Source organism: Anoplopoma fimbria, chromosome 6 (genome assembly GCF_027596085.1).
Source record: "Anoplopoma fimbria isolate UVic2021 breed Golden Eagle Sablefish chromosome 6, Afim_UVic_2022, whole genome shotgun sequence".
In the NCBI taxonomy this organism is placed as follows: Eukaryota; Metazoa; Chordata; class Actinopteri; order Perciformes; family Anoplopomatidae; genus Anoplopoma; species Anoplopoma fimbria.
This window is the reverse complement of record NC_072454.1, coordinates 10681762-10708169: the sequence shown is the minus strand read 5'-3', so window position 1 is coordinate 10708169 and position 26408 is coordinate 10681762. Positions and strand designations below refer to the sequence as shown.

The following is a 26408-nucleotide window of genomic DNA, read 5'->3' as shown; positions in this document are numbered from 1 at the left end:
ATTCTCATTCTTCATCTGCCTGTCTGCTGCCTCAACATCTACGCTGCGATGGTGCTCCAACGGCAGAGGAAGCGAGTCCAGCAGCACGGCAAGACAGCCGATCGGATAAAAAAATTCAAAAATGCAGCAAAGTTCAAATGTATTCAGCAAGCGGGCCACTTGAATTGGTTCTGTAAAGGTTAGAGCCGAGGTTATTTTGGAGGGTGGATTATTAGGCTACCTGGGCTGAGCGGAAGAGGAATAACTATGGGCAAGTAAGGGTCACTCTGGGGCTGCAGGAGACTGTTCAAGAACTTAGGGAAAAAAATACTAAACTGTCAATTTTACAGCAGATCATCCTAAGAAAATGTGGAAAATAAAAGTAAAGGACATATTCAATTAAAGCAGGTGCTATTTCTGAACACACTCCACCACTGCTGCCCTCTCCATATGGTCGTTTCAACAGAGAATAATTTATCCCAAAGGGATTAAACTGGGTTGTGACAAAAATAAAAATAACATATGAACATTTAAGTTACAGATTAAATGTGCAGGATGAATTCAAGGTTGAAATGTTGATTTCTGTTTCCCGTTCTGTACTGCCCTCTAATGGAAAACACTACTCAGAAATAAAAAAAGGAGCTCTGACATCCCGAGCTGCAGTGAGAAGACATACAGCATAATTAATTATGAGTTGTACTGAGTGAACGCTACATGAAATCAATTTTTAAATTAAATGCAATTAAAATGATGAAAAGGCAAGAGTTGTCATTTTTTGAGATGTATTTATTTAAACATGTCTAATGTAACAAAGGTACAGTATATAATGCATAAGACATCTCCACTCCAGTTGGATTATAAGGCGAGAGCAAACAATGAGATCTAAATGAAGACAAAACAAATGCCTCACTACAAAGCTTTGTAGCAGTAAAATTCAGAGCCTTTATCACTGGATGTTGAACAAAGCATTCACTTGGCAGGAAATTAAAAAACCAACGAGAGGTACAAAGACTAATTCTGCTTAGGAGAAAAAAAAAACAACAACAACAACAATGCAAGAGACATATTTTTAAGGGAATAATAATTCTTTAGAAAAACCATTCCAGCACTATCTGGCAAACGCAACGGAGACCCACGGGAGCATATGTTTGTAATTCCTACTGTTCTCTGTTTAAGTTATTTTTGTACATTCTAATTCTGCAACAACTCTGTATCACATTAACTATGCAGCATCTCTATTCTTAGATTTTTAAAAAAGAAGAATAAACTGAATATCTACAAGAAGCTCCAGTTGTTCCACAGAGTGTGCCAAACACGCTAAACTTTATGGCCCTGTTTTGTGTTCTTAAGAAAATAAAGAAAATCCCCGCATTGTGTGTGTGTGTGTGTGTGTGTGTGTGTGTGTGTGTGTGTGTGTGTGTGTGTGTGTGTGTGTGTGTGTGTGTGTGTGTGTGTGTGTGTGTGTGTACTGAATGAAGGACAGTTGGCCTCTGTCCTGCTTTAGCCTTCGCTTCTCCGCCTCTCATGGGTGAGCAGCCATTGTTTGAGATGGTCGCCCTTGCCGCTCATGTACGGCCCACTCTGTCCACTGCTAGAAATGACTCGGTGGCAGGGGATGAGGAGAGGAACCTGGCACGGACAGACGGAGACAAAATTCAACTCTGAGGAAATAAACATGTTCAAGTTCTGCAAATATTACACAAAAACAATTTTACATGCGACCAGGGATACTTTTAAAAATGTTTGCTTCTACCTTTTTCTTTCGACAAACAGTTGTTTTTTTCTATTCATGAATTCATAAAGGAGGTTGCACTATACATGTTTTAAGCTTTAAAAATATTAATTCCCTGAGAGATCAGTACTGTTACCACAAAACTATGACGCGTTACTTAAAAACTGTTAAAAAAAAAATAGAAATACAGATTGGAGCTTTACTGCTTTCTTATTCTCAGGTTGACATTTATTATCACAACAACACCAGAGTTGGAGATGTTGATAGTAGATATGTATTATGTATGAAAGAATCTCTGATTTACTACATAAACGGTGCAACTTAAAAGTAACCAACGTGCAGAAAATATGAATCTGCACTTTCTTCTTTTTTTTTTTTTTTTTTTTTTGCTTTTTATGTTCATGCACTGCATGAAAACAAAGTGTCACACCAGAAGTGTCTGGTTTGATCCTGCACAAATCCACATTCAGGGTGATGGCTCAGTCTTTGGGTATAAATGTTTTTTACTCTTTAATAGTGTAAAGCAAAGAAGCAATCAAAAATTAATGGGCAAAAACACCAGCAGGATGAATATTCAATCGAGAGGGTGTCAACATTAAGATCTGATAACCCTGTGATCATTAAAAAGAGGAAGTCGGTGGAGCGTTTACTCTTGTTGCAGAAGACTGCCAGGGGGGTCCCGAGTTCTTTGTAAACTAAATGGCTGGAGAAAGATTAAACAAGCAAGCCCAGAACACTTCGATCATTGTGCATTCAGAACAAGAAGAGTGGCAATGGTTGGAATGGGTCACAGCAATTAATCCTTTTCAAATATTATTAATGTTGCCCTCATTGTATTTTTTGTTACACTTAAAACAAAAACATCCCAAGCTACTGCTGCGTTGTGACCTTTGTTCTCCATTTGAACCACGTTATCCCGTCTTGATGGCGGCACGTCCTCCAGCCTTTTATATAAAAGTTGGACATGCAGTGTGTTTCAGTTCAAATCCATCATTAAACCCGCTCCCATATCAACAGCAATAAAACTTTCCGAGCCCCAGATTAACCTTGCAGACAGAGAAATACTGCTCGAGTATTCGGATCAATACTGTTCCCCGGGTTTGGAGGGAGAGCAGGGTACCCTCAAGGCCTGCGGATCTGCCTCTTCACTTGGGGGGGAAAAGTGCACTACGCCGGGCTTATCAATACTCAAATCCTGGTGAAGAAGAAGTGCCACAGAGAGGCGCGGATCGATTGAGCACACTGAGCTTTTCACAGTGGAAGCCTGAGTGGAGCAACGCTACTGACAAGTAATTGACACCGACAATCTGACTCTGGATCTGTATCAGGAGCTGAGGGCTCAGGCTCCCAGGCTCCCTGACAAAAGGACGGAGATGCCTGTAAAACACGAGACCGAGAGGTTTTAAACAGCCATCCGAAAGCAGCGCCACTGGCTCATGTAATACCTACAGCCAATAAAGAAACTAGTGCTTGGTATTAAAAACACACAAATGGTTTATTTTTGTGTGGTTTATTTGCATTTATTCTGTGTTTTCAAATTAATTTTAATGATCCTAAATGACTTTTCTTCCTACTTTATTAACAAAAACAGTGTCAGAGGAAAAGCACAGCACTGAGATGAGGATGTAAACGAGCTATTTCACTGCACATGTGAGGGAGAGCATCTCACTGGCTGCATTTCCGTGCAAGAAAAGTGTTCTCTGCCTCACAGAGCACACCGGTGGTGCCCACAGCACTACATGGGCAGAGCTAAACGGGCTTTGATCAAAGGGTTTGATCAAAAGAAGACACACCACTTGCCCTCTAGCCCTCCATTTTGTACACAGTGGATTCATGGGCAAAATGATGCGGGCAAGGTTTCCTGCAAGAATTGGAGATTTGCGGCAAACATCTACAGTGAAGATTTGAGAGAACAGGAACAAAAGGTGTGGGCTTAAAATTGTGCTGTAGGTAGACTTTTACTTCTCCGCCGCTCTCAGAGGGAGGCGGTTATTCCGCTATTGCTCATTTTCGAACACACCTACAGGTTAGATTAAATATCCTGCGTCACGAAGAATTAAAAAACTTATTGTATTTGAAAATTCAAGTGGAGGACACAAATACTTTGTTGTAGGCAGTGCTCTTCAAGAAATTGAAATAAAACAGATGGACTGAAAATCTGTGTTATTTCTTTATATATATTTTTCATTATTTGAGCATATTGAATGTACCAGAAGAATAGATTACATATATCTCATTTTTAACTAGTTTCTATATTTGTATACTTATATATTTTTGGCATTATTGCAACATAACCTAGTGATGTAAAACCTTTAAATATATTGCAAATCATGTGTTGTTGTTACACATAATCCAAATTATATTTTTTGAATATGTAATTTGAGCCGCAACTGATGATTAGTTTCTTTATTGCTTAATCTGCCGACTTCTTTCCAAATTTAGTCGTTACGTATATAAAACATCAGAAAACAGTGAAAATGGCGTTTAACAGAGAGAAGCACATCTTCACATTTTAGTAGCTTTAATTAACCAGAAAATGCAGTTATTGCTGAAAAGTGACTCAAATTTAACTATGATTAAAATAGTTGCAAAATAATTGACTAATAGTTGCTGCTCTAACGTTTAATACTGGATGTCGTAGTGTCTCCAGTGATACTTATTTACTATCCTTATAATATTACTAATTAACATTTGACTATAGGCAGCTTACAACACGCAGGTTCATCAAGTCATTCATTTTATTCTAATACAAATGATGAGTTTCACTATCTGACTAAATCAGGTAAGTCAGAGAGAAGCCTGTCAGTCAATGCCAGCCACACTCACCGGGTTCCTCCTCATGGCCCCTCCCACTGCACGCACCGCTTTGGGGTTTCCCGCCATCTCAGCGAGGCGCTTGTACGAGACCGTCTCTCCAAACTTCACACCCCTCAGAAGTATCTGCAACACGCGGCTGGTGAATGCATCTTCGCCACAAAGCAGAGGACAGAGAGGAAGAGCGAGAGACAGATGCAGAGAACAGAGGAAGAGGGAGTCCCTCATTTAATCAGACAGCTGCCTGAGAGGCTGACGACAACAAGACAACACTTTAGTACAACGCTGGCATTACTCCTTTGAAATAAACTGGTGTTTTTCAATTTAAACCAAAAGCTTTAGACATCACTTCATTTTTGATCAACTTAATGGTTTTTCATCATGTCGAACTGCATGTTCGAGGGCCAATTCTTCTTCCAAGGGGCTCTGTAGGACTTTACAATACTCATTAACAACTAAATACATAGAAGTCCCTCAATTTGACCTTAGAACTAGTATTAACATAGTACAGAAGCTGATGTGAGAAAATTATTTCTATGGCAGAAAAATCTAGGTTATGCTTTGAAAGGTCACAGCTAAAATTAAAAAAGTTCGCTCCTTCATTTAAAAGGATTAAGAGAGGCCAAAAAGACTGCAAATCTGCTCCAGATTTTTAATAATAATAATTTGAATGTTGCACACCATTTGTGGCAGTGGGATGACTTTGAGGTTAATCAGACCAATTTGTCCTTTTAATTGCTTTCTATTCAGAGTAGATTCATTATATCATCTTCACTTAAATGGCGGAATTCTTCAAATCATCCGCAGCTTAACCGACCACATTAACGGCTTTGATTTCATTAGCACTTTAGCAGTAGCATTATCTTTTTTTTTCTGGATTACCAGGCAGTGACAGAGAGGCATGTTTGTCTAGTTCTGATTGCAAAAAAAAAAAAAAAAAAAAAAAAAAAAAAAAAAAGGGGGAATAGTATTTGAAGCATCTCGAAACCTTCAGACATTGATGCAGAGAGCTTGTGAAGCAAGTGAACAACACTTTTTTTTTTGCACAGAGAGAACAAGATGGGGAACAATAGTCTCGTTATCAAGAGGGGGTGAAATTCTTCTAGTACATACATGTACTCAGTCATGAAAATTCAATTAGTGATCTCCCATTCTCTCTCATTTATATGGTCTAAGAGAGCACATGACAAGTGATCTATGAGAAATCCCTCTAAATTGGCATTGTGTGAAAACATGTCACACCCCTGTCTCTCTTCTACAGAGTGAACATCCTTTGCTCCCCAGGCTCCCTCGCTACCTTATAGTCACTCTCCGCTACACAAAGCCACGCGAACAAGGCAATTTGCCTAAACTGGGGGGAATAAGTGTAAAACCTAAAGGGGATATATTTGATTGATGCGCACCCATGTGAGTTCTTTGTCTTGAACAAGGCCCGTAGGTACTGTTTAATAATTTTTCAGGTAATAATCACGCTGTCAACGAGATGACGGGCTCTTACGCAGACAGACTTAATGTTATGAGGAGATAAGATACAACCCTTGAAATTTCTTTTATGCATTATTCTCCCTCATAAAGCTCGGATTTGGCCACATGATGTGTGTGGGACATATTGATATCGCTCTGTCACGGGTGGGTAGATGACAACTTGCCCAGACTATGGCTGGAACAAATCCCTGTTGATGCCAACGTTATTGACAAACAACCAAAGTCAGTGTCAAGCCAGCACAGGCCGCTGAGCACTTTTCGCCTACGAGCAGACCGAGCAACAAGCTACGGGGCCGTTTATACTTTTACAAAATCCCGAGCAGCATTTTTTTTTCCTGTAAGGTTTCACATCTCCAACAGTTCTGGACAAAAAAACAAGTGTCTGCGCTTTTATCAGCCGCTGCAGAGGTTAAAGAACTTTGCCCTCATCAGTGTTAGTGACAGAGACTTCATGCGGGTCACTCGAGGTGACCAGCAATGATTTGGAGAGCAGTCCCCTAGCCCCATACTTCATAAAGAGCCTAATACGCTGTGTCTGGGGTCAGGACCCTCTTTAGATCGGGGTGCAGTGATGTCAATTGTTTAAATAAAAGTTGAGAGGAAGCACTTACATGTTTACAGACATCCCATAATTATGTCACAGGTCATTACCTACTGTGAGGCCAGGTGATAGGGCCACTGCAGAGGCAGATTGAGCCGCGGAAAGAAATCGAATCAGATCTAGTGATTATTAACGTATTGGCATATATGATTGATTTGCTCATAATTTTTGTATATGGGAGCAATTTCAAGGAAGAAATAAATAATGAAAATAAAGTGAATTCCATCAGCCCAGCTAATGATGGATTTGGGGGAGATGACTGACAGTCACCTCATATATGATTTTGACAATAAGAAGACAATAGTGGAAATGCAGCTACCTCATTATCCTTTGTGTCTAATGGGAGGGAAGACTTTGACTCCCAGTCAAAGTGTCTCTCGAGTCTTGAGGGATCCATACTTTTGAAGGCTGACGGGGTGCTGATGATTCTCTGATTATTCGATATTCTGAAAACGTTCATTTCCCTAATTCCTCTCCACATCACAGGGGCGAGTCCTGGTGAGTGTCTCATCTCGCCCTGTGCTGTGCACAGGGGGAGGTTCAGCCTCCTGCAGGAACACAGTCATTTGGGCTTTGAAGAGCGCCCTTCCCCCCCTTTGCCGGGCCCCCTCCCTGCATATTCCCTGTGCCGCTTACCGAGACTAAGATCCTCTCGTCTGTTACATATGGATGTATAATTAATGAGATAAGAATATGCATCGTTTTAAGAACCAACCCATGATGGTGTCTGTGTTTTTCTGAGGGGGCGCATGCGAGTGCACGCACGCACGCACAAACACACGCACGCGCCATTCCTCTACCTCCGACGACCCAACTTGCGTGTGATGTTGCACATGACAATCAGTCAGACAGTATAGAAAACTGCGACTCGCATCTCTTTTCATGTCACCTCTGTTGCTCAGGTATATCGTGACAGCTAATATGAAAAGTGGCTTGTTTTGTCAGAAATGTGTAAATAAACATGGCAACACTTCAAGTGAAGGTCACAACTCAATATTACATGACAAGTGCTGCGAGAGCGCTGTCGCGTTCAGGTTCTCCCACAAGATAACTGAGCAAACAAAAGTTGGTTGTCACAGATTGTAATGACCTGATTAAACTTGTATTTTTTTTTTTTTCAAGCAGGCAGCGGTTGCATGACTAGATCGAGTAGGAATTTGTACAGCAGTAAGGCAAAAACGAATCCTTAATATTTGTGAATTAACAAGCAAAAGAAGAAAAAAAAGAAAAGAAAGAAAGCTTCTATTTTCCTCCCTCCGAAGACAAATACTCTTGATGCTCACATTTAACATTTTTATACTGGCATGGCCTATGGTTCTGACTACTGAGAGCAATCCAAGCCTAAACCCTGTATTTACTGAGCCCCAAAACAACAGGCGAGGGAGAGAGGTGGAACACAGCACAATCACCTATTCAGATCAGGTACTAATGAAGAATTCCATCTATCCTGAAATTTAATTAAAACCCCAAAGACTTCAGATGAGATGCGATTTGAAAGAGCCTGGGGCTGGTACACAAGCACTTGGTGGCGAAGGGAATCACACTGAAAGTTGATATCGTAATTGGTCCTGATGTATTTCTGCATTGCCTTTGCGGGAGCGTGGGACTCATAGCTGTATGCAGGGTCTCGACGGAGTACCTGCTCATTGAAAATGCCATCACTCAAGCACTGCAGATCTGCATGAAATTAGAGAGCAACTAAGGCCTGATTGCAAGGGAAGAGAGGCACAATTGTTAAATGCATATATATGAGCTATTTTTTTTTTTTTTTCTTCCTGTGTAGGTGTGCTTCTGGGTCTAAATGAGCACTTCTGAAAATCTTTAGGTTAAAATGCAACCAGCGTCTAAGTGTGACAAAGAAATAGCCTGGAATTGTTTCAAAAAACGGCAGGAAAGTGAAAGAGTTTCAAAAGTGAGCCGTCAGGCTGCGAGAATTGTTTGTTTCCTCAAAAAAACAAAAGGCGCCAGGGATAATTAATTCCTCATTTTTTTCCTCAGCGCCCTCAATCATTCACTCCGCAGTCACAACTACCAGTTGAAAGGACACTAATTGTCCGTTTTTTCGCAGGAGCTTTCATTTTACTCGTCCTAGGTGACTGGTCAAGCCAACAATAAGCTCATTCAAACTTTACCACCATTCACATGTTGTCATTGAAAAAAAAAAAAAAAAAAAAAAAAAAAAGAAAGCTTCCTGTCTGAAAATGTCAAGAGTGGAATTCGATCAGTTTCAAAGAATGTGCCAAGAATCATGGAAAAGCTTGCCAAGACTAACACGCGTGGTAAGAGCTGCCACAGATTACTGAACCAAGTTACAGCTCTGTGTTCTGTTCTCTCTCCTCTCGCTCACCCACTCACTCGCTTTTCCTTTCGCTCTCTCTCCCCCCTCGCTCTCTCTCTCTCTCTCCCTCTCACTTTCTCAGCCATAAAATACTTCATTATAACACAGTGAGCCAGTGAGTGTAAATGATGTAACTGACAATTAAGAGTGAAGCCTGATCCCAGTCATGGCTCTGCAAATATTTATCCATGACAGACCTCCTTGCAGGGCGGGGTGGTGAAAGGCAGGGAGCGGGAGACTCCCAGTGGTCTGCGGCTCACTGAAGTACGCCTGGAGCCATTCAACGCAGCGCTGCAACTCGGGGCTCATTTCTGCCAGGCTATCGTTGACCACACAGCTCAGGGGGGCCGCGCTGCTCCTGCGAGGGGATATGAGGCAGGATGGGGAGTTGAGGTGGGGATCAGAGGAGCAATCATAATACCCAATTCTTGGTTGAATAGTGCTAAAATATGTCACAAGAGTGTAATAACATGCCACGGGTGACACAGATGCAAGATGGCATAATTCGCTGAGTGAAACTAAAGTTGGTAATCAAGACGTGTTTAAAATCTAAAGTTGCACATTTCGGTTGTTGCTCCTGTCAGTGGGGCCGTGACAAATATCAGAGCTGTGAGGGACAGAAAACTCCAGAAATATAAAAGATTAGTAATCCAGGCATTTGGAACAGCAGATATAGATGTATATGAAGTGCAGCATGATATGAGTATGAAAGGAAACATTGTCGGGTCATAAGGATCGGCGCTAACAGTTTATTTCAAACAACTTTAAGGAAGCAGAACCACTTTCTGAAAGAAGGAAAAAAAAAAAAAAAAGAAGAGTTTTCAAAAGTCTTGCAGCTCTTACGGAAGTAAAAAAAAAAAAAGTTAAGAGCACAGCGTTAACAACAGTTTCAACTCTGCTTGGGTCTAGTTTATAGTTCATGACAAGAATAAATGGATTTTTTTTGGCCAGAGCAGTGCTGGCCAGCAAAGCACTGCACTTGGACGGGCATCTTAGCATGAGTAGATGCTTGGAGGAATTTGCCGATGGTTGAGTTGGCATCACTTAACAGCTGAATTTCTCTCCGCTGCTGACCACCCCCCAGGTCAATGCAAGCAGACTGACCCATATTTGACACTTAAAGACCCTACTGGGAAGGTCCTCTCTTAGCATGTGCATTACTGCAAAGTGGACCTCAAGCTGTGTTGTGGATCTAAAGCAGGCCCGCCAATTCCATTAACTGGTGTACAGGACTTATAAATAAATAATACCACCATTTAAGTGCCCCTTTTTTCAAAATTGGCTTATCCTGTATGGTATTAATAATAGACATTTACTTTGTTAAACACACAGACCGTCTCTCTCCTGGCCCGCCGTAACAACGCGGCCCTAAAGTGTTTTTACACTTCTGCAGGTCACAGTTTGAGCAACGTTTTATATTGGACATGTGAAGCTGAGGTTTACTGGAGTGTTATGACTGAGCGGGTCAGTTTTCAGGGGAAACCGCTCCGCCTGCTAGTTTGTGGCTGTGTGATGAAAGTCTCCCGGGTGCCGTTTTAACAGTGGGTGTAAATACAGTAAAAGGTGTAAATACTCTCATTTCTAAATAAACCGCACAGCAGTTTGTAGTTGAGTGGTGAAAACTCGGAAACCCACCGACGGGTTCCTGTGCTGAGACCCGCTCAAACAATGGCCATGGCTCATGGCAATCTCTGTCGGCATGGGTGAGTGCCCAGCCAGCCCCTACTTGTCATTGTCTCTCCTTTCTATCCCTCCCTCCCCTCTGCTCTCCCACCCTCATTTCCCCCTCTCTATTTCTCTATCCTCCCACTCCAGCTCTTTTGGCTCCCCACCACCTACACCCCCAGACACACACCCACCATCCCACCCCCCCGCCCCCACCTCTCTTTTTCTCTCTGCAAGGATCTTCAGGCCACTGTTCCCTCTCCACCACCCTCCCCTTTCCCTCCTCCCACCACCACCACCACCTCCTCCTCCTCCTCCTCCTCCTCTACCCCTCCACAGCCCCTCTTTCTCTCTGAGAGGATGTTCCAGCCGCTGCACACTGACAGCTCGGGGATATTGTGTGTGGAAATGTTCCTGTTGGACCCGCAGGCCCTTACAATCTACCGGACAAAGGCTAGAGCACCTTTGCTTAAGGCTCGGCACCTTTGACCCCCGGCTCACACTTCAGACTTGTCACCGTGGCTAATTTTTCTTCTCCCCTCAGCCCTCCGATACGGATGCGCCGGCTTCTAAAGGTGTTTTTTGAGGGATACAACATTGACAGTAGTAAAAGTTAATGCAATGCAGTACATGTTATGGCCGGTAAACAACACCAAAATAAATAAATAATAGTGGAACAACATCAGTCGAGCTGAAGTCTGTCACCTCTAGGTGCTATGGGGGATTGTTTTTAAAGAGCATGTGGGCAGTGGAGATGTAGCTCCTGCGCTGGCAACATTTCCAGTTGCTTCAATGAATTACAAATCAAGCAGCACCATAAGATCTTTATAGTGTTCCGGACAGGCACGTTAGAAACGCGGCCCTTCAAATGAGAGATTAGAGATGCGTGAAAAATGTTAAGCTTATTACAAAGAAACTCTCAAAAAGTGAAGTAGTCTTTATATTGTTTTAAAGTACTTGCCGTCCCCCGTCTAAAAAAACAAAAAGATATAATTGGTAGTGACAATAAACAGTATTTCAATAAACAGTACAAATTACGTTAAAGCGAAATTGTTATTTATTATCTTTTGACTAGTTAAAATCCTATTTTTTTCCCAATGTCCTTCAGGCGTTTACTATTTCATCACAGGTAAGGAAATAAGAAACTAATTCTAAACTAGCCAGGATCTGCTGCACTAAAAAGAATATTTCCCTTGGTAGAAGATTGTGATTTGAGAAAATTTCTAATATTGTGCTCCTGTCACAATCAATTTCCAATTACCATAAATCATTGCTGCGTAAAGTGGGAGTCATTTGGAGTTCTACCTATATCCCAACTCTAATATAAAGAATGAATTGCGCATTTATATAATGTTGGAGCTTATTTCATTCATCCTGGAGGAAACAACCAAAGGAGACAAAGGAACAAAAAAAAAAAAAAAGAATATTCTGTATCTGTAGTTGCACAAGACTTCAGTAAGACTTTTTCTATCAGCTGCAGACGTAAGAATGAAACAGGTTAACCACAGGATCTAATTGAAAGGAATCTGGCGAAGGGTGTAATGGTATATTGCACAAAAAGGGGAAAAACTCAGAACTCATGCCTCCATCCTGTGAAGCGTGATGGCGCTCATCCTGACTCGATCGGCTGTCACTTTTGACACAGCCTGCCAGAGTTCTCCTTCACCGATCATGGGTAACATGGCGGGTCAGAGGATGAAATAGAAAAGGCCAAGAGCAGTCCAATATTTTCCTCGGCCTTAGAGCTGCAGATACTTAACTCAGAGACGTCAAAGACTCAAGAGAGCATGAAAAAAGCCTAAAATGACTGTCTAAAAAGGGAAAAAAATACAGCATGTCTCTATGAATGTCAAGATCCTGATGGTCTCTGAGCCAAAGGCTGTGATACAATTGTAAGCCACTTGCTCAATGCAGCTCGTTCAACCATTTGAAGATCATTCAGATGCCTATCTAGCTACTGCAGCACTAAAGTCGAGAGCTTTTGGAGTGGTAAGCTGTAAGGAATGCTTCCTATTCTGCTGTGGGGGCGCACTTTCTGTGCTCGGGCGTTTCAAAATAAAAACAACTCGGCCGGATAAACTGCTCTCTAGATATCCAACCACTCTTATTAGCGAATGTCCACCGAAGAGGCTGCAACACTCAATCCAATACATAAAGGTGGTGGTAAAATACTGCTGAGTAGGCAACAAAGCACACAACAATTAGGTCTTCTCCCAACTGGCTAGCCACAGGAGTCAGTGAAGGCATGTATTACCAGAGCCTTAACTCTTACTCCATTATGTAGTGTATCCACACACCCCGACGCGGCAATGTTTATCTACAACAGACTACTGAGCAGTTTCAAATAGTGTTTTTAGCCTCTATTCTCAAGTGCCATAGTAAGAGATTCCAATTACCCGAATGGTAAGGAGCCAGTGAGGGAGGCATAAAGTACATTAGGGATCCCCTGTAACTGCAGGGACCTTTTAGAGCCTCAACTGAAGAGGGCCGAGAGACTGGAGGGACAGTGACCCTGCATGGATAGCCTCTGTCAAAATTTGACCACGTCAAGCACAAAGGCATTATGGGAATCCAGTGTCACCAAGTCCTAATTACTGTCTGTGTTCAGAGCAAATTACTGCCTTGTTCCTCTGATTAGCGAGGAGGCTAATCTTCACCTGTGTACGCCAGCACTGCTGAGGGCCCTTGAGTGTTAGCGCTTCGTCTTCTGTAATTTATTTTTAAATCAGTGCCCGCTCCCAGGAGTTTTGAGTGTTTTGTTGTGAACCGCTTACCATGATCCCCACCACCGCCCCCTCACCCCTAAATCCTTGACTAAATCCTTGTTTGGTGCCGCAGGAAGATAAGCAAGAACAACACTTGGGCATAATTGACTCGTACTCCTCTCCAAGATGTCAGAGCGGAATCATCTCTCTGCATATTGCCTCAGTATGTCACAGACTGTACACTTCTGCATGTTGCAGATATAGAATCCAATCAAGTTCTAAAACAAACCAGCGCAACCCTCGTGCCGGGAAAAACTTCCCCGGTCGACAGCAGGGGGAAAAAAAAAAAAAAAAAATAAAAACTGCAGGAGCTGCTTTTAGCCGCATCTCTACAGCGAAGGGTAACTCTCGCTCGGCTCCCGTCCTCACCCTGGAGGCTCTGCTTTAGAAACCACAACATTTGCAGATTTTCATCCGAGTGAACGTCTGTGTCTCGTCTGTGTGCGGGACGGTTTACAGGTAGTGTGTTACACAGGTGTTGGTTTACACAGGAAATGGCACATGCAGCCTGATTGGGACGGTCCCGAGAGATCGAGGCATAAACGCAGAGCACAGATGGGTCCAAGGGCCAGTGGGAGCAGCACCTTAATGAATACGCAGCTGAGTACTACACTTCACAACATGCAAAACAATATTCTAAGGCCGCAGTAAAAAATAGAACGGAAATGATCTGAATATCATTACACAATGAATTATTCATACCATTTCTAAAGGGACTACGTCAAAAAGTCTCCCCACTGCTTTATTGATGATTTCATTCAATATCTCAGCAGATCACTGTTTGTATGACAACGCATTTTTGTTACAAATGTAAGCAGTTTATTTAGCACACAGCCTTGTCCATAAATCTAGCAAAAAAATAATTTCAATTGATTCAAATTATGTGTGAGACTAAATACGAGAGAGAGAGAGAGAGAGAGAGAGAGAAAAAGGAGAGCCGGAGAAGAGGAGGGAGAAATGATACGGAGAAAAAAAAAAGAAGTTGTTGATACGGTTCCCGGTGTGTGAGCACATCATGTAAACAGGCCCCAAACAGGGAACACATTTACCATAAAGCTATTCAGTGTGAACCAGGACATTGATTCACAACACTACATGAGTGTGAGAAAAACGATAAATGCATCACCTCAGATATTTCACACTAGCGTTGGTAGTGTGTAAAAGCTGTTGTGACAGCTTGGGTATTAGGGCTGGATAGATGGAAAATGTCTGGCTGCTTATGAATGCCAATGTGACTGAGGTGACGGGTTTGACACAAAAACACTCCACCTCAGAACAATTAGGCTGTTCTCAGGCCCCATCCAGTGTTGTCAGTGATAATGGAAAGCTGTGAGGATAACTGGTGATAAATAGACTTTAACACCCTCCTCCTTAAGACCAATGCAGTCCTGCAGTCCTCTCATATGCTTAACTAATCATGAGCATGGCCGGCAAAAAAATTCATACAAAAGACTAATTACTGTTGTACTTCACTTCAGTCTCAAAGGCCTCTTATATAAGGACTTGGGGGTTCTCTTGCCTCTTTTCTCCTCTTGATGAGTATTTTTTTACAAGTAGGCCGCATGCTAGACAAAAGCGTTTAAAAATTGGTGATTGCTTTCATCCGCTTTAATTACATTCAGAAATGGCATTTCTGCCACATAATACACCGCTATTGTTTCAGAATTATCTGGCTTGGGGAGTAAAATCTACAATATTTGACGATGCTCCCGAGCTAAATCGCCTCTTGAAATTGAAATATGCAGCTGAAATACAAAATAACAAGCCAGCCTTTGCTGCTGATATACTGGAAGCTCCTTGGCTTTCTGCAGAATGCTATTATTATGCATATCCAGGTAGAAAGTTAATTAACCCAAAGCTTAAGCTAATTATGGTAGCAGAATGCTATCAACCAAACGCTTTCAGTCAGACAGCTGTCCAGAATTTCATTTGCTAATCATTTGTCTTTTGCCGGAGCATATGGTACATTTCCCCACTATCACAGCAACAACAAACAGATGAAAATCATTAACTAAAAACAATGTGCAATGTGAAAAATCAGACACAGATTTATAAGGCTTTGTGTCAGAGAAAAAAAGGGGGATTTATGGCCTGGGAAATATAATGATAATTTTTGGATTTAGCCACTTAGGATTTTAGGCAGACCACGTGCCTCATGTGTGCTGGGAATTCAGATGCACAAATATATTGTTTATATTTATATGCAAATGAGACGGAGAATGAGAATGTTTATCCGTGTAAAATTAATTACAATTTTCTATAGGAGCATATGCAAGAGAGCTTGTTCTTAACAATTTTTAGCTTCTAGCACATTTTGTGCCTGTTTTTTCCAACACAATATTTTTATGTTGTTAAAAGTAGAAATCCCCCAGCTCAGAATTAAATCAATTATATTCCAAGAAATGCTTCATGCATTATTTTTTTTTCTATTCTTTTCATAAAACACATCATACTGGCTGTTAAAGGGTGATTGATATCAGCATTGCCTTGCGACATTATCAGGCAATAAAGGCTACTCAGGTTCTAATGCAACATGTCATACACAGGCTCCTGTAGTACATTTCTATTGAGGACCTCACAAGCTAAATTGCTTTTTTCCTGCTCCCCCACATCTCAGCCAGCCTGACAGACAAATTGATCAAAGCATTGTAAAATAATATGCTCACAAAATGTCTCGGGGCAGGAGTCCAGCCCTTTTTTCATTTTTCACCCTAATAAAAAAGTACTCCATGATTTCCTCTGTATTATGTGTCTGTGCTCTGTGTGAAGGAGGCAAGAAGCATCATATTTCAGATAATAGTAATCTCCTGTAAACAAAATGCGGATCATTTTTCTGCGAACGCTGAGGCCATGCTAAAAACTAAAAAAGGGGGGAAAAGCTGGTTAACAGGGAGGCTGGTGCGTAGGGCCCCAACAGGGGTTGTTGAGATGTAATGAATTTGTTCATCTGATGGTGCCTTCAGGGCTGTCGTTAGACTGGCAGAGGAGGTTGATTTTAGGAAATGTTCCTAAGATCAGTTAGGAAGCAAAAGGGGCTTGAGACGTTTCTATTAGAACGCGCTGACGGTCATGGTGCGTAAGCAATACTTCAAGGGCGTTTATGTAGCTATAATGGCATTTATCAATAACTATCTATCAATGCCACATATGCTTTCGCTGCTGCACCGGCTGTTCAACACCAACAAATAGTGAATACTTAAAAAAAAAAAGAAGAAAAGAAACATAGATGGCAAACAGAGTTGCATAAGCCTGCAAAGCTGTGACTCGCTCACAAATATACTACTGTAGGTTTTACTTTATGTTATGCATAGATGTTATCTATTTCCCTTATCCAAAATACGCTCTTAGAGATCATTTATCACACTGACTTCCTAAGCCTGTACCACACCACATCCAAAGCTGGAGAGAGCCTTGTTTAGTATGTCATAAATAAATCAATGGAAATGGCTGATTTGAACCATTACCGCTACAGGCAGGCTTTTGTGAGATCTACATGTAAAGCCGGTTGCAAAGATAAGCCTATATTTTGTCACTTTATCTCGCCTCCCTTAATGCCTGTTTACATTGTGTTACTCCATATATCTGAGGTGGCTCTAGTTCCCCTGTCCTATGACAATAACATCGTATTCAACTGGTCGAGATAAAATCTCAACATTTAGTTTAATGATTTCTTGCTCCCACCTTTGAGATCGTACAGACAGCGATGTGATCGAAGCATCACTTATGACCGACATAGCAAATGATATTAAACTGAGAAATGATCTAGTGATGCGAATCATTAAATTCATTTGCATATTCCTACTGAACCTGAACACACAAATTAAACCCCGTTCACAAGGAAAGGGAGAAAGGTGCTTGCGCATGGTTACAGGACATCTTCCATAATCAAAATTCCATATTATTAATTTTCTCACTTCAACTCATTAACAACAAGTGGAATGTTTTTACTGCTTGATGAATTTTAGGAAATAGCAGACAGTCGAGAAGGAAACACATGTTGAGGTATAATATACAAGGTCATTAATGGGTTTCCATAAATTAGAATTCGAACATACATTTTCAAAAGGGATAACTTCCTATCCGGGTGCATTTGAAAATGGTTTAATTTCCCAAACCATTCAAGTTTATCAAATGCGAATCTGCGATACATGGATATTTAATTTCAATCTAATCAAAACTAATCTGAGATGTAGGATGTGGACCTGTAAAATTCAGGAATAAGTACTTATTAAAGCTGAGTTTAATCAGTTTCGATCGCTCCAGTAAGACTGCCGACATTCTAACAATTTTGAGGGATGGGTGGGGAATGAAACGCAATCACATATTACATTTCTGAGCGCCGGTTGACACTCAGAACTACTGCATGCAACTTGGAGGGAACATAAATAAACAGGAGCGAACAGTCCATGCTCCCCCATGGCCTTTGCTGACCCTACAGACATCAGCTTTAATCAACTCCCCTGTGGGTAATAAACAAGTTATTTTTCTGAAATTTCAAATATACTGCAGGAAGAATCACAACCACATGCCATCAGAAATCTAATTTCAAGCCCAACTGTATTCTAGTGCCCCTCATATTTCTAGTGCCTGCTCATATTTGCCCAACTTTCTCTCGGATATTTCTTGTGGGATCTACAAAAATGCCCTGCTTCCAATGAGGAATGGTGGCACTCCATCACAGGAGTGGATTCTGTCCGCTTGTAAATTTCACACCTTTGTTTATCACGTCACCAGCCCGGCTGTTGTACAGTACCTTTCAGCAGGTGCGACATCCATTAGGATCTGGATGGTGTGCACACCATTCTCACATCCACTGACTTGGATCGTCCCCAGGGGGCTCAGCAATGAGATGGTCTTCTGAGTGCACTGGCTCTCCCTCTGCTTCTCCATCTCGCTGCCCTGCTAAGGAAGCACAAATTACACTCTGTTCATTGACATATTCATGTGGCAACTTGCACAATTTCACACACATATTTGCATTGAATGATCTATTGAAAACCTAGCGGGCCACCAACGGATGATGACTTACATATTTGAACACCTAGCCTCGGAACAATGTCATGATGTGACTTGATCCCAACATTACTATCCAATATTTCTTTTGTGCATGGAAAAGAATACGCCTATCTAACCAATAAATCGCCCATTTTTTCCCCTCTTTCTGTTCTATATATCACATAAATGAGAAAAACAATGCAGTCTGTTCCCTTGTCTGGTGGGGGATTCCCAAGATAGCTCGACATTATTTTCAATCCGTCATTTTTGGTTGATGGTCGGGATGTTTTTCTAGCATTAAATTTGTTCCTTAGGGTGCAACTCCGATGGGATTCTGGTTTCCAGCCCTTAACAACAGCAAAAACGTGCAGCTTTTCTGACGACTGAGATGGATACTGGCAATAACCAGACAGCAGTTCCTTTTTTATTTTTACTTTGAGGGAAGGAGAGATGATTGACTATGTTATATGTGAGTTTTTGAGAGATGGGGGTTATAATAAATAAAGGTCACATTGATTGTAAGAGTTTCAACCAAGGAAACCTTTCCTTCCTGAAACCTTGATCTAAAAAGTGTCTAAAGGGTACAAATACAATACATCTCTCTCTATCTTTTTCATTTTTAATAGTGCATGTTATTCACATCCATATATTTCAACTCATATGTTGGTTGTGTGATGTGCTGCAACTAATGATTATTTTCATGATGTATAAAAATTGTTTAATCTATAAGATTTTAATAGAGAGAAATGTTTCCAGAGTCCACGGTGACTATTTTCACATGTGTTGTTTTGTCTGACCAGCAGTCCAAGACCAAAAATATATCTAGTTTACAAATTAATAAATAGTAAAAAAGTAGCAAATCCTCAAATTTGAGAGGCTGTCTCCGGATAATAAATGCAGTTTCAAAATGTACTTTAAACTAGATGCAGTCTTGTAGACTAGTTACTTAATCAAGCAACAAAAAACAAAATAGAGCCCGAATAATTAACCGATTCATCACAATCTGGCAACTATCAATTCATCATTTTGTTTATTTATTCTAGGAAAAATAAAAAACATTTCCTAGTTCCAGCTTCACATATTTGAGGAATTGCTGCTTATTTTGTCTTGTGCAATAGCAGAGTGAGGGGTTTACGGCTGTTAAAACAAAAATAGGCGTTACCTTGAGCTTTAGGAAATTGTGAAGTCATTTTAAACTCTCATTTAATTCTGTAATATTTTATAAAGCAAATATATGATTCAAATATATAGTTTCAGCCCCCAAAACACAAAAACTATAATAAAAAAAACCTGCAATGCTCAATGTAACCTGTATTTTTAATTTAAGTATAAATAGATTACTACATATATATATATTTAGACTAAACAAAGGGTACATGATAAAAAAAAAAGTAGTCATGCATTTACAGTGTTTCATTTAGACTTTGTTGCACCCCTCTGCACACACACACACACACACACACACACACACCACCACATCTGTCATGGTATGCGATCACAAATGCGTCTGCTTCAACTTTCTTGTTTCTACTCTTGCAGCTCTCACTGTATTCATCGGGGGTTTGCCTGAACTGACAATAAAGGCAAGAATTTTCGGAGCCAAACAATGGTACAGTGCACTTTGGATAAGCGCTGAACACACGGGCTGCCATTTAGCAAGCTGGTAATAGACTCATAGATGGAATAATGGACTTTGGCAATAATGGCCTTGCCTAATAGTCTAGGCTGATTAAAAAAAATAACGCCATCATGTTTTTTTGTGCACCGTCTTCGGTGCAGTGCACTGGTCTAAGTGACTACTTGAATGTTAGGGGTGTTTACCCAGCTCTTCACGGTGAGGAACAACAAACAATAAGCAGCTTGTGTTGTTTAAAATCACTGGCAGCCTCCTCGTCCTCGTCCATCATTCCACTCGTTTCTCATCACGCTAGTTCCTGGTCAAACCTACGTGATTAATTGAGTAGAAAGCGTGCTGTGGCTGCGCAAATGCAACACGTGTGCTTATTGTGCGAAATTTGATGAGTGAAGTGTGTTAACACTAGTTAAAACGCATCTTTTTAAATTAAGTGCGCACTTACAAATGCCAAAAATGTATTTTTTTAACAGCGTACATTAACTCTGGTGCTTACAATGAAGCCTTTTTTCCCCTCCGTGCGGTGTCCACTTCTGTTCTGTTTGCAGCACAAACGCAGGAGAGAGTCTCTTCCTGTTTCTACAGACTGCGTGGCCGAGTTGGCCAATCACAAGAGGCCAAAGTCAACCACTGCTCTGTGATTGGCTGTTATAAAGTCTCCGCTCCTCCCCCTGCCAGGGACAGACACAGATGCTTGTCTTATAGGTCTCAAGTAGGGATTTGGGGTCCTTAAGGGGCCTCAGTACACCGAAGAGTAGTAATGTAGTAATTTAGATATTTTGATTTGCTTGATATTTTTACAGCAGGAAAGAAAAAGCCAATGCATATTTTGAAAAATAATGTCAAACACTTTTCTCCTACACTTAAAGCTGAGACATTTATCCAATTATGTATCTCCAGTGACAGTGAGGTATTCAGGGTCCCAAGCATAACGTTTTGGATAAAAAAAAAAACACCTATACGATGCTATCAACCATTAACATTTGGCAACCGACTAATAAAGTCACCGTGTTATTATGAACAACACCTGGGGCAGCATTCTTTTATTAGAGTTGTATGCAGTTTAAAGGAGAGGGAGTTGCCTTATGTTGCCTGGAGCAGTCAAAGATTTAACTGAAACATATATTTCAGTCATTATGACCAAGTGTGTGGCATCAGTCATGTATTGTTTAAAATGTCTGTTGTCCTCTGAAGCTTTTTTTTTATTTTTTTCTGTGGTGCCTTCAGCTCTCTGCATGCCTCCGTTTGGAATGTGTAGGCCGGCGTGGGCCTGTGGCCCACACCCCATCTCAGCGGTGAGGGTGGGAGCGGGGGAGAAAACGCCACCCCTGCAGAGACCATTTTGAAATCTGTGAGGATTTCCGTGCCATCTGGACCCGCTGCCAGTCTGCCCCAGATAGTAAGGGTTGGCAACGGTACCCGACGGTGCAATATGGCTCTCTCTTTAATGAACTACTAACTGTCCCCCGTTTTAATTGATGTGACATTTGAGCCATTTATCTCTGACATTTCAATGAAGGATGATTCTCAGCCTTGCCATTTACTTTTTTGTGCTATTTTCTAAGAGTCATTTGCATTTTTCTGCTCTAAACCTGCTTTTTGTCTCTCATTAGCTAATTAGAGAGCAACATGCACAATTAATAAAAATGAACATAACCTAGTTTGATATAGGCTTGATGAGGGATAATCAGAAAATCACTGTTTTCTTAATGTTCATCAAAAATGGTGTGAAGGGCTACCTGTGGTAAAAGGTGACTTCCATAAAGCCTTGTAACCTTTACCCACATAACAACATGTAGCCTACAGTGTGGGACAACTTATGTTCGCAGCATGGGGAGAATCAAGCTCAATTAATCAGCATATGATTGCAGTAAGCAGCCCCCTCTGCTGGATCTTCTGAGCCATACTGTTTGAAATCATTTTAATGCTGCATTCAGTGGCCAGACAATTATCATATGTGGCAGTCACAGTGGATGTTTCTGCATTTGTTTTATATCATTTAGTGGGGGAAAAAGTTTAAAATGTGCAAATTTAAAATGATTTAAAGACAGCTTTTGCTTTTTGCCATCCTATATTTATTGTATATTAATTTTAATTACTGCTGGCACATGAAAGCTGTTTTGCACATTTCATATTTTGTTTGTACAGTCATGTATATTTATTCTGATGAGCGCAAATAATTTATTTTAAAAAACAGGAAATTCTTAGCCATGGTGATTTGAAATAAACAGCCTGAAGTGCGTGTGAGTGACATAACAACCTGGTATACGAAAGGTTCCAGCCTCGATTGTTTTCCATAATGACACATATTTTTAATCTTTTTAAGATATCCTTTAAAAACACGGCTGCGCTGATGACGACTGTTCCTTTGATTGTGAGCGGCATCATTGCCAAGGTGTGGTGCCCTGTCTGTGTTGGCAGCCGGGCTGATATCTTTTGTTTTAGACTCAAAGAGCTCTTTTTCCTGTTCAGTTTCCCTCACTATTTTTGTTTGTGTGAGGTGTTGATAGACTTATACGTTGCACAGTTTCCTTTTAGTGTACAGCACCAGATGTTTGTGAGAATAACAACCCTAACCTTTTTGTCAAGATGACAGAAATTGTTTATTAGCAGTTTTGTCCATCCGGTAGTGTATGATTGTCATAGCTCAGTCACATACTGCCTGTCTGTGTCTTGCTCTCTTTTCCTGTGTTCGCAATCTAACTCTCATGTTGGCGTGGGAGGAGTTGAAGTCATTTATGATATCAGATATTCTCTAGGAGAGCAGGAAAGTCCTGACAGACTGAACAACCGCCATCCTCTCACACAGCGCTGTGTGTGAGTGTGCATTTTAATCAGGAGAAATGGCTCTGTGGGCCTCACATTGCACATCGAGGAGGTCTGGGTGTTCTCATTGTGAATACCCAGTGTACAGTTGATGTAATGTCTGTTCCTCTAAATCAAACCACGAAGCAGGCAGGAAAAAGGCAACCTGTTATTTTTACTTTGACATTTTGTAATTCCACTCCTCTCAAAAGAATTAGCCTGATCATCACATAAGCAATGCCGTGATCACAAAGACGTGACAAAATTTCTCTGTACCCTCCAGTGTCCACTTATTTAGTGTGCCTGTGTGCCTCTGTCCCTCCATCTCTGATATTATGTTGCTCCTCTATTTTACTGTTGACACAGTGCTATGAATGTCTGAGCACTTTGCAAATGAAGAGGCTTGAACTCCTGACAGGCAGTGTCGCCGGCACCATGACACACTGGCCCGCACATGCTGTGCGGCATAATGATGACATTAGGATCCAGTGATAATATCAGGACGCACTTCAGATAAATGACTGATAAACCAGGGGTTGTGCCTCTCGTATTACACGCTTGACAGAGCAGCTAATCAGTGTCCAAGTGACTGCTATTACATAAATCATGAGCTCGACTTTGATGCATATTCCATCAGTGTTCCCTATTCATCACGTCATCTGGGGGAGACTCTCTGGATGACTGGCTGCCGGGCCAACACACATTTTAAGAGCACATTATGTTTTCATTAGAATTTGATATGATCCATTCCAGTGTTGATTTGATTTTACGTGCTCGGGTCATTTGATAGGAAACGACCAAGGAGAGGGAGTGTATTGTTACACTGTGCAAGCTGTTTGGGGTGTCATTTTACTCTCACCGTCCACATTTACAGTAAAGATGCTTGTTGATAAACAGGATAGTTTCTCCATATTATAATCCGTTTTTATTGAAATTGTCAAAATTATCTTTGTATTTTTATTTAATTACATGAATTCTAGGTTAATTTAGAGAACTGTCTTGAAATAAAGATTCCCCATTAAGAAGCTGAGCAGTGCATCACTGTTTTATTTAGCAATAAAATCAAACCTTCAGAGATTGAGTTGGAAGGGAGATGTGGGGTGTTGAAGTGAGTCACCATGTATGTTTTATTCCTCAGTATTGGGGTCAGAGGATGTGAAGGTGGGGGTGTTAATTTAATCCCCATTCTTACCCAGAGCATGGCCACACTCTCTAAGGAGCTTTATCTCTGACAACTGTGTCAAATTAGAGAGGCCACGAGCCCCTCATAAAGAATATGTCTGTCAGAGTACATTGTTCCTGGTCTCTGAAATATACGGCCGAGAGAGACAAAAATAGAAGATAACACCGTAGTCCCACAGTTGGACTTGAACATGATGAAATAATTTTCAAGCCATGTGATCCTGTCAGTGAGACAAACCCGCTAATAAAACTGACGTCCACATATCATTCTCTAACTCTGTGGCTTTGCTATTCATACATTTCAATAAGTATTCTGGAATTCACAAAGCTGACCTGCTCCGGCATTATTCCGGATATGTGCGCCTTGGAATTATTTGTTATCTTGTATGCTAATAAAATGCATGAACACACTTATTTGGAAAACTTTATTGGACATTAATTCATTGTAATTCAACCTGACTGCGTGTAATTGATGGGAGTGTTACATTCCATTAGGCATGGTACATAACTCTAGGTCAGTCCAGTCTGATAAGTGCCCATCATTTATCTCCCTGGTATCATCGCTGTCCCACAGTCAAACATGTAAAACAACTCTTAATGTTCTCCCCAGTCCCCTATGGGTGTTTCTCCCTGTTATCATCATTGCCTCTATTCTAGGGGGACTTCCTCTGGAGACAACATTTTCATAGACCTTTGACCTAAACCATATTTTCCATTTGAATGGTCTGACTAGTGAATATTTACAAGCATGTTTAATGTATAATGGATCTCATCTGTGAGTATCAGAAGTCATTTTCTGCTCAGTCAGGTTCTAGTGTTGGCCTTGGCCTCTTGCTTGAGGTAATATTGACCCCTCTTAAAAACAAAATGACCTGCGCCTCATTTAGGCCAAGTAGTATGCATACATATTGTACAAGTCCTGAGGGCATACATGTTTATAACAAGGAAAGCTAGCGGTCTCGAATGTAAACATCTTAGCACTGTAATATTATTGTATCAGTAAAGTCCCAGAAGGTGGTAGATTTAATAATGTGGGTGGATTATATAAGAGAGAGAAATAAAGCAGTAATTTGAAATTGTTTGGGGACCTTTTGTGTCAATGGTTATGGAGGCTAAGGGACAATTTCATTCCCTCAGGCCACTGTTAAAAAGGCAATGACTTTTCTTGTACATGCACAGCATTTTGGAATCTACATGCGTTACTAACACCACAGGCTTTTATCATGTGATTAGTAATACATAATACATTTGATTCTATTATCATGCATGGGGAAAAAAAAAAAATGAATGAAGATGGTGAAAGGAAGAACATGTTGATGATGAATAACGTCTGCAGCAAAGTGCTTGAATATACATTTAATAGTGAAACAGATCTCGGGTTTGCTTCTCGGGTGCTTATACAACCACGGGGTTTTTAATCTCTTTCTTGCCGATGAAAGTCCCAGTAATTGCTATATTTCCCTTTTTGTTTCAAGGACCTTTGATGATCCCTTGGCTTGCATCAGAGGGCAAAGTCATTAGTGGAGAAATGAGCTCAAGTGAAGAGAAAGAGATTGCGGGGCTCCCAGCATGATTGGAAACTTTGCCTCACATTGCATCCTAATTTGAATTCAATTTTCAATGTATATGTGATAGATAAGGACAATTACAAAATATGTACTCAGAATAATTGGTGACTCTAACCCCCCCCCCCCCCCCTATTTAGCATTTATAATGCAATACATAAACATGTAATAAATGGTTTATAACATACAATGTATTTGAAAGCAGATATATGGAAATATTTTGTTTATCAATACACTATATTTGTCAACAATTATAGTTCTATCCATGAAGACATATTTTACATTATTACAAATGTGTTTTACAATATTAATTTTCTGCTTATACAACAGCAGCCACTTATGGATGCCCACACACACACATATATATATATGTATATATATATTTTTTACAACTGCTTACATCTACATTATAGTGTGTAATAAACAATTCATAAATGTATACATACAGCTTACACAAGCAGTATACAACTATACAACATTATTGTATAATCAGATAATGAATGACACTATAGTTAAACACTTGTAATAATATAAACTATGTGTTCATTGAAGAAATTATTAATAAACACTTAAAGATTTCCCTACATCAGCTTTTGTTCTTCTTACATTTTTTATTTAAATGTACACTGTTAATTATTTATGTTACATTTTAGATTTGCCATATTGTTACAGACAAAAATTGCCATCCATATGACATGCTATATATATATAGAGGAGTCAGATTTCTCACAGTAGCTAAACCGGCAATATGCTCTGTGTTAAAATTCTGCAATCATCATCAAGTTGTTGAGGGAGGGAGTAAGGGTGCAGGGACATGAGAAATATGAAATGCTGTCAATCAAACTGCGG

The 26408-nt window shown here is 40.6% G+C and overlaps 1 protein-coding gene across 5 annotated transcripts; it reads right to left on the bottom strand.

Annotated features, from left to right (window-relative positions):
* Positions 1-804: 804 nt before the first annotated feature.
* Positions 805-20549, bottom strand: mgmt (O-6-methylguanine-DNA methyltransferase). Of its 5 annotated transcripts, none has more exons than XM_054600555.1 (5): positions 20504-20549; positions 18133-18281; positions 9147-9307; positions 4538-4677; positions 805-1608 (listed from the first exon to the last, which is right to left on the bottom strand). In XM_054600555.1, the coding sequence occupies exons 2-5, from the start codon at positions 18267-18269 to the stop codon at positions 1480-1482; spliced, it is 567 nt and encodes a 188-aa protein (XP_054456530.1). In that variant the 5' UTR covers positions 18270-18281; positions 20504-20549; the 3' UTR covers positions 805-1479. The 5 variants fall into 5 exon arrangements, with proteins under 5 accessions (XP_054456530.1, XP_054456532.1, XP_054456531.1 ...); XM_054600557.1 differs by having other exon boundaries at positions 20486-20548; XM_054600556.1 differs by having other exon boundaries at positions 18133-18278; positions 20504-20548.
* Between the last annotated feature and the right edge of the window lie 5859 nt (positions 20550-26408).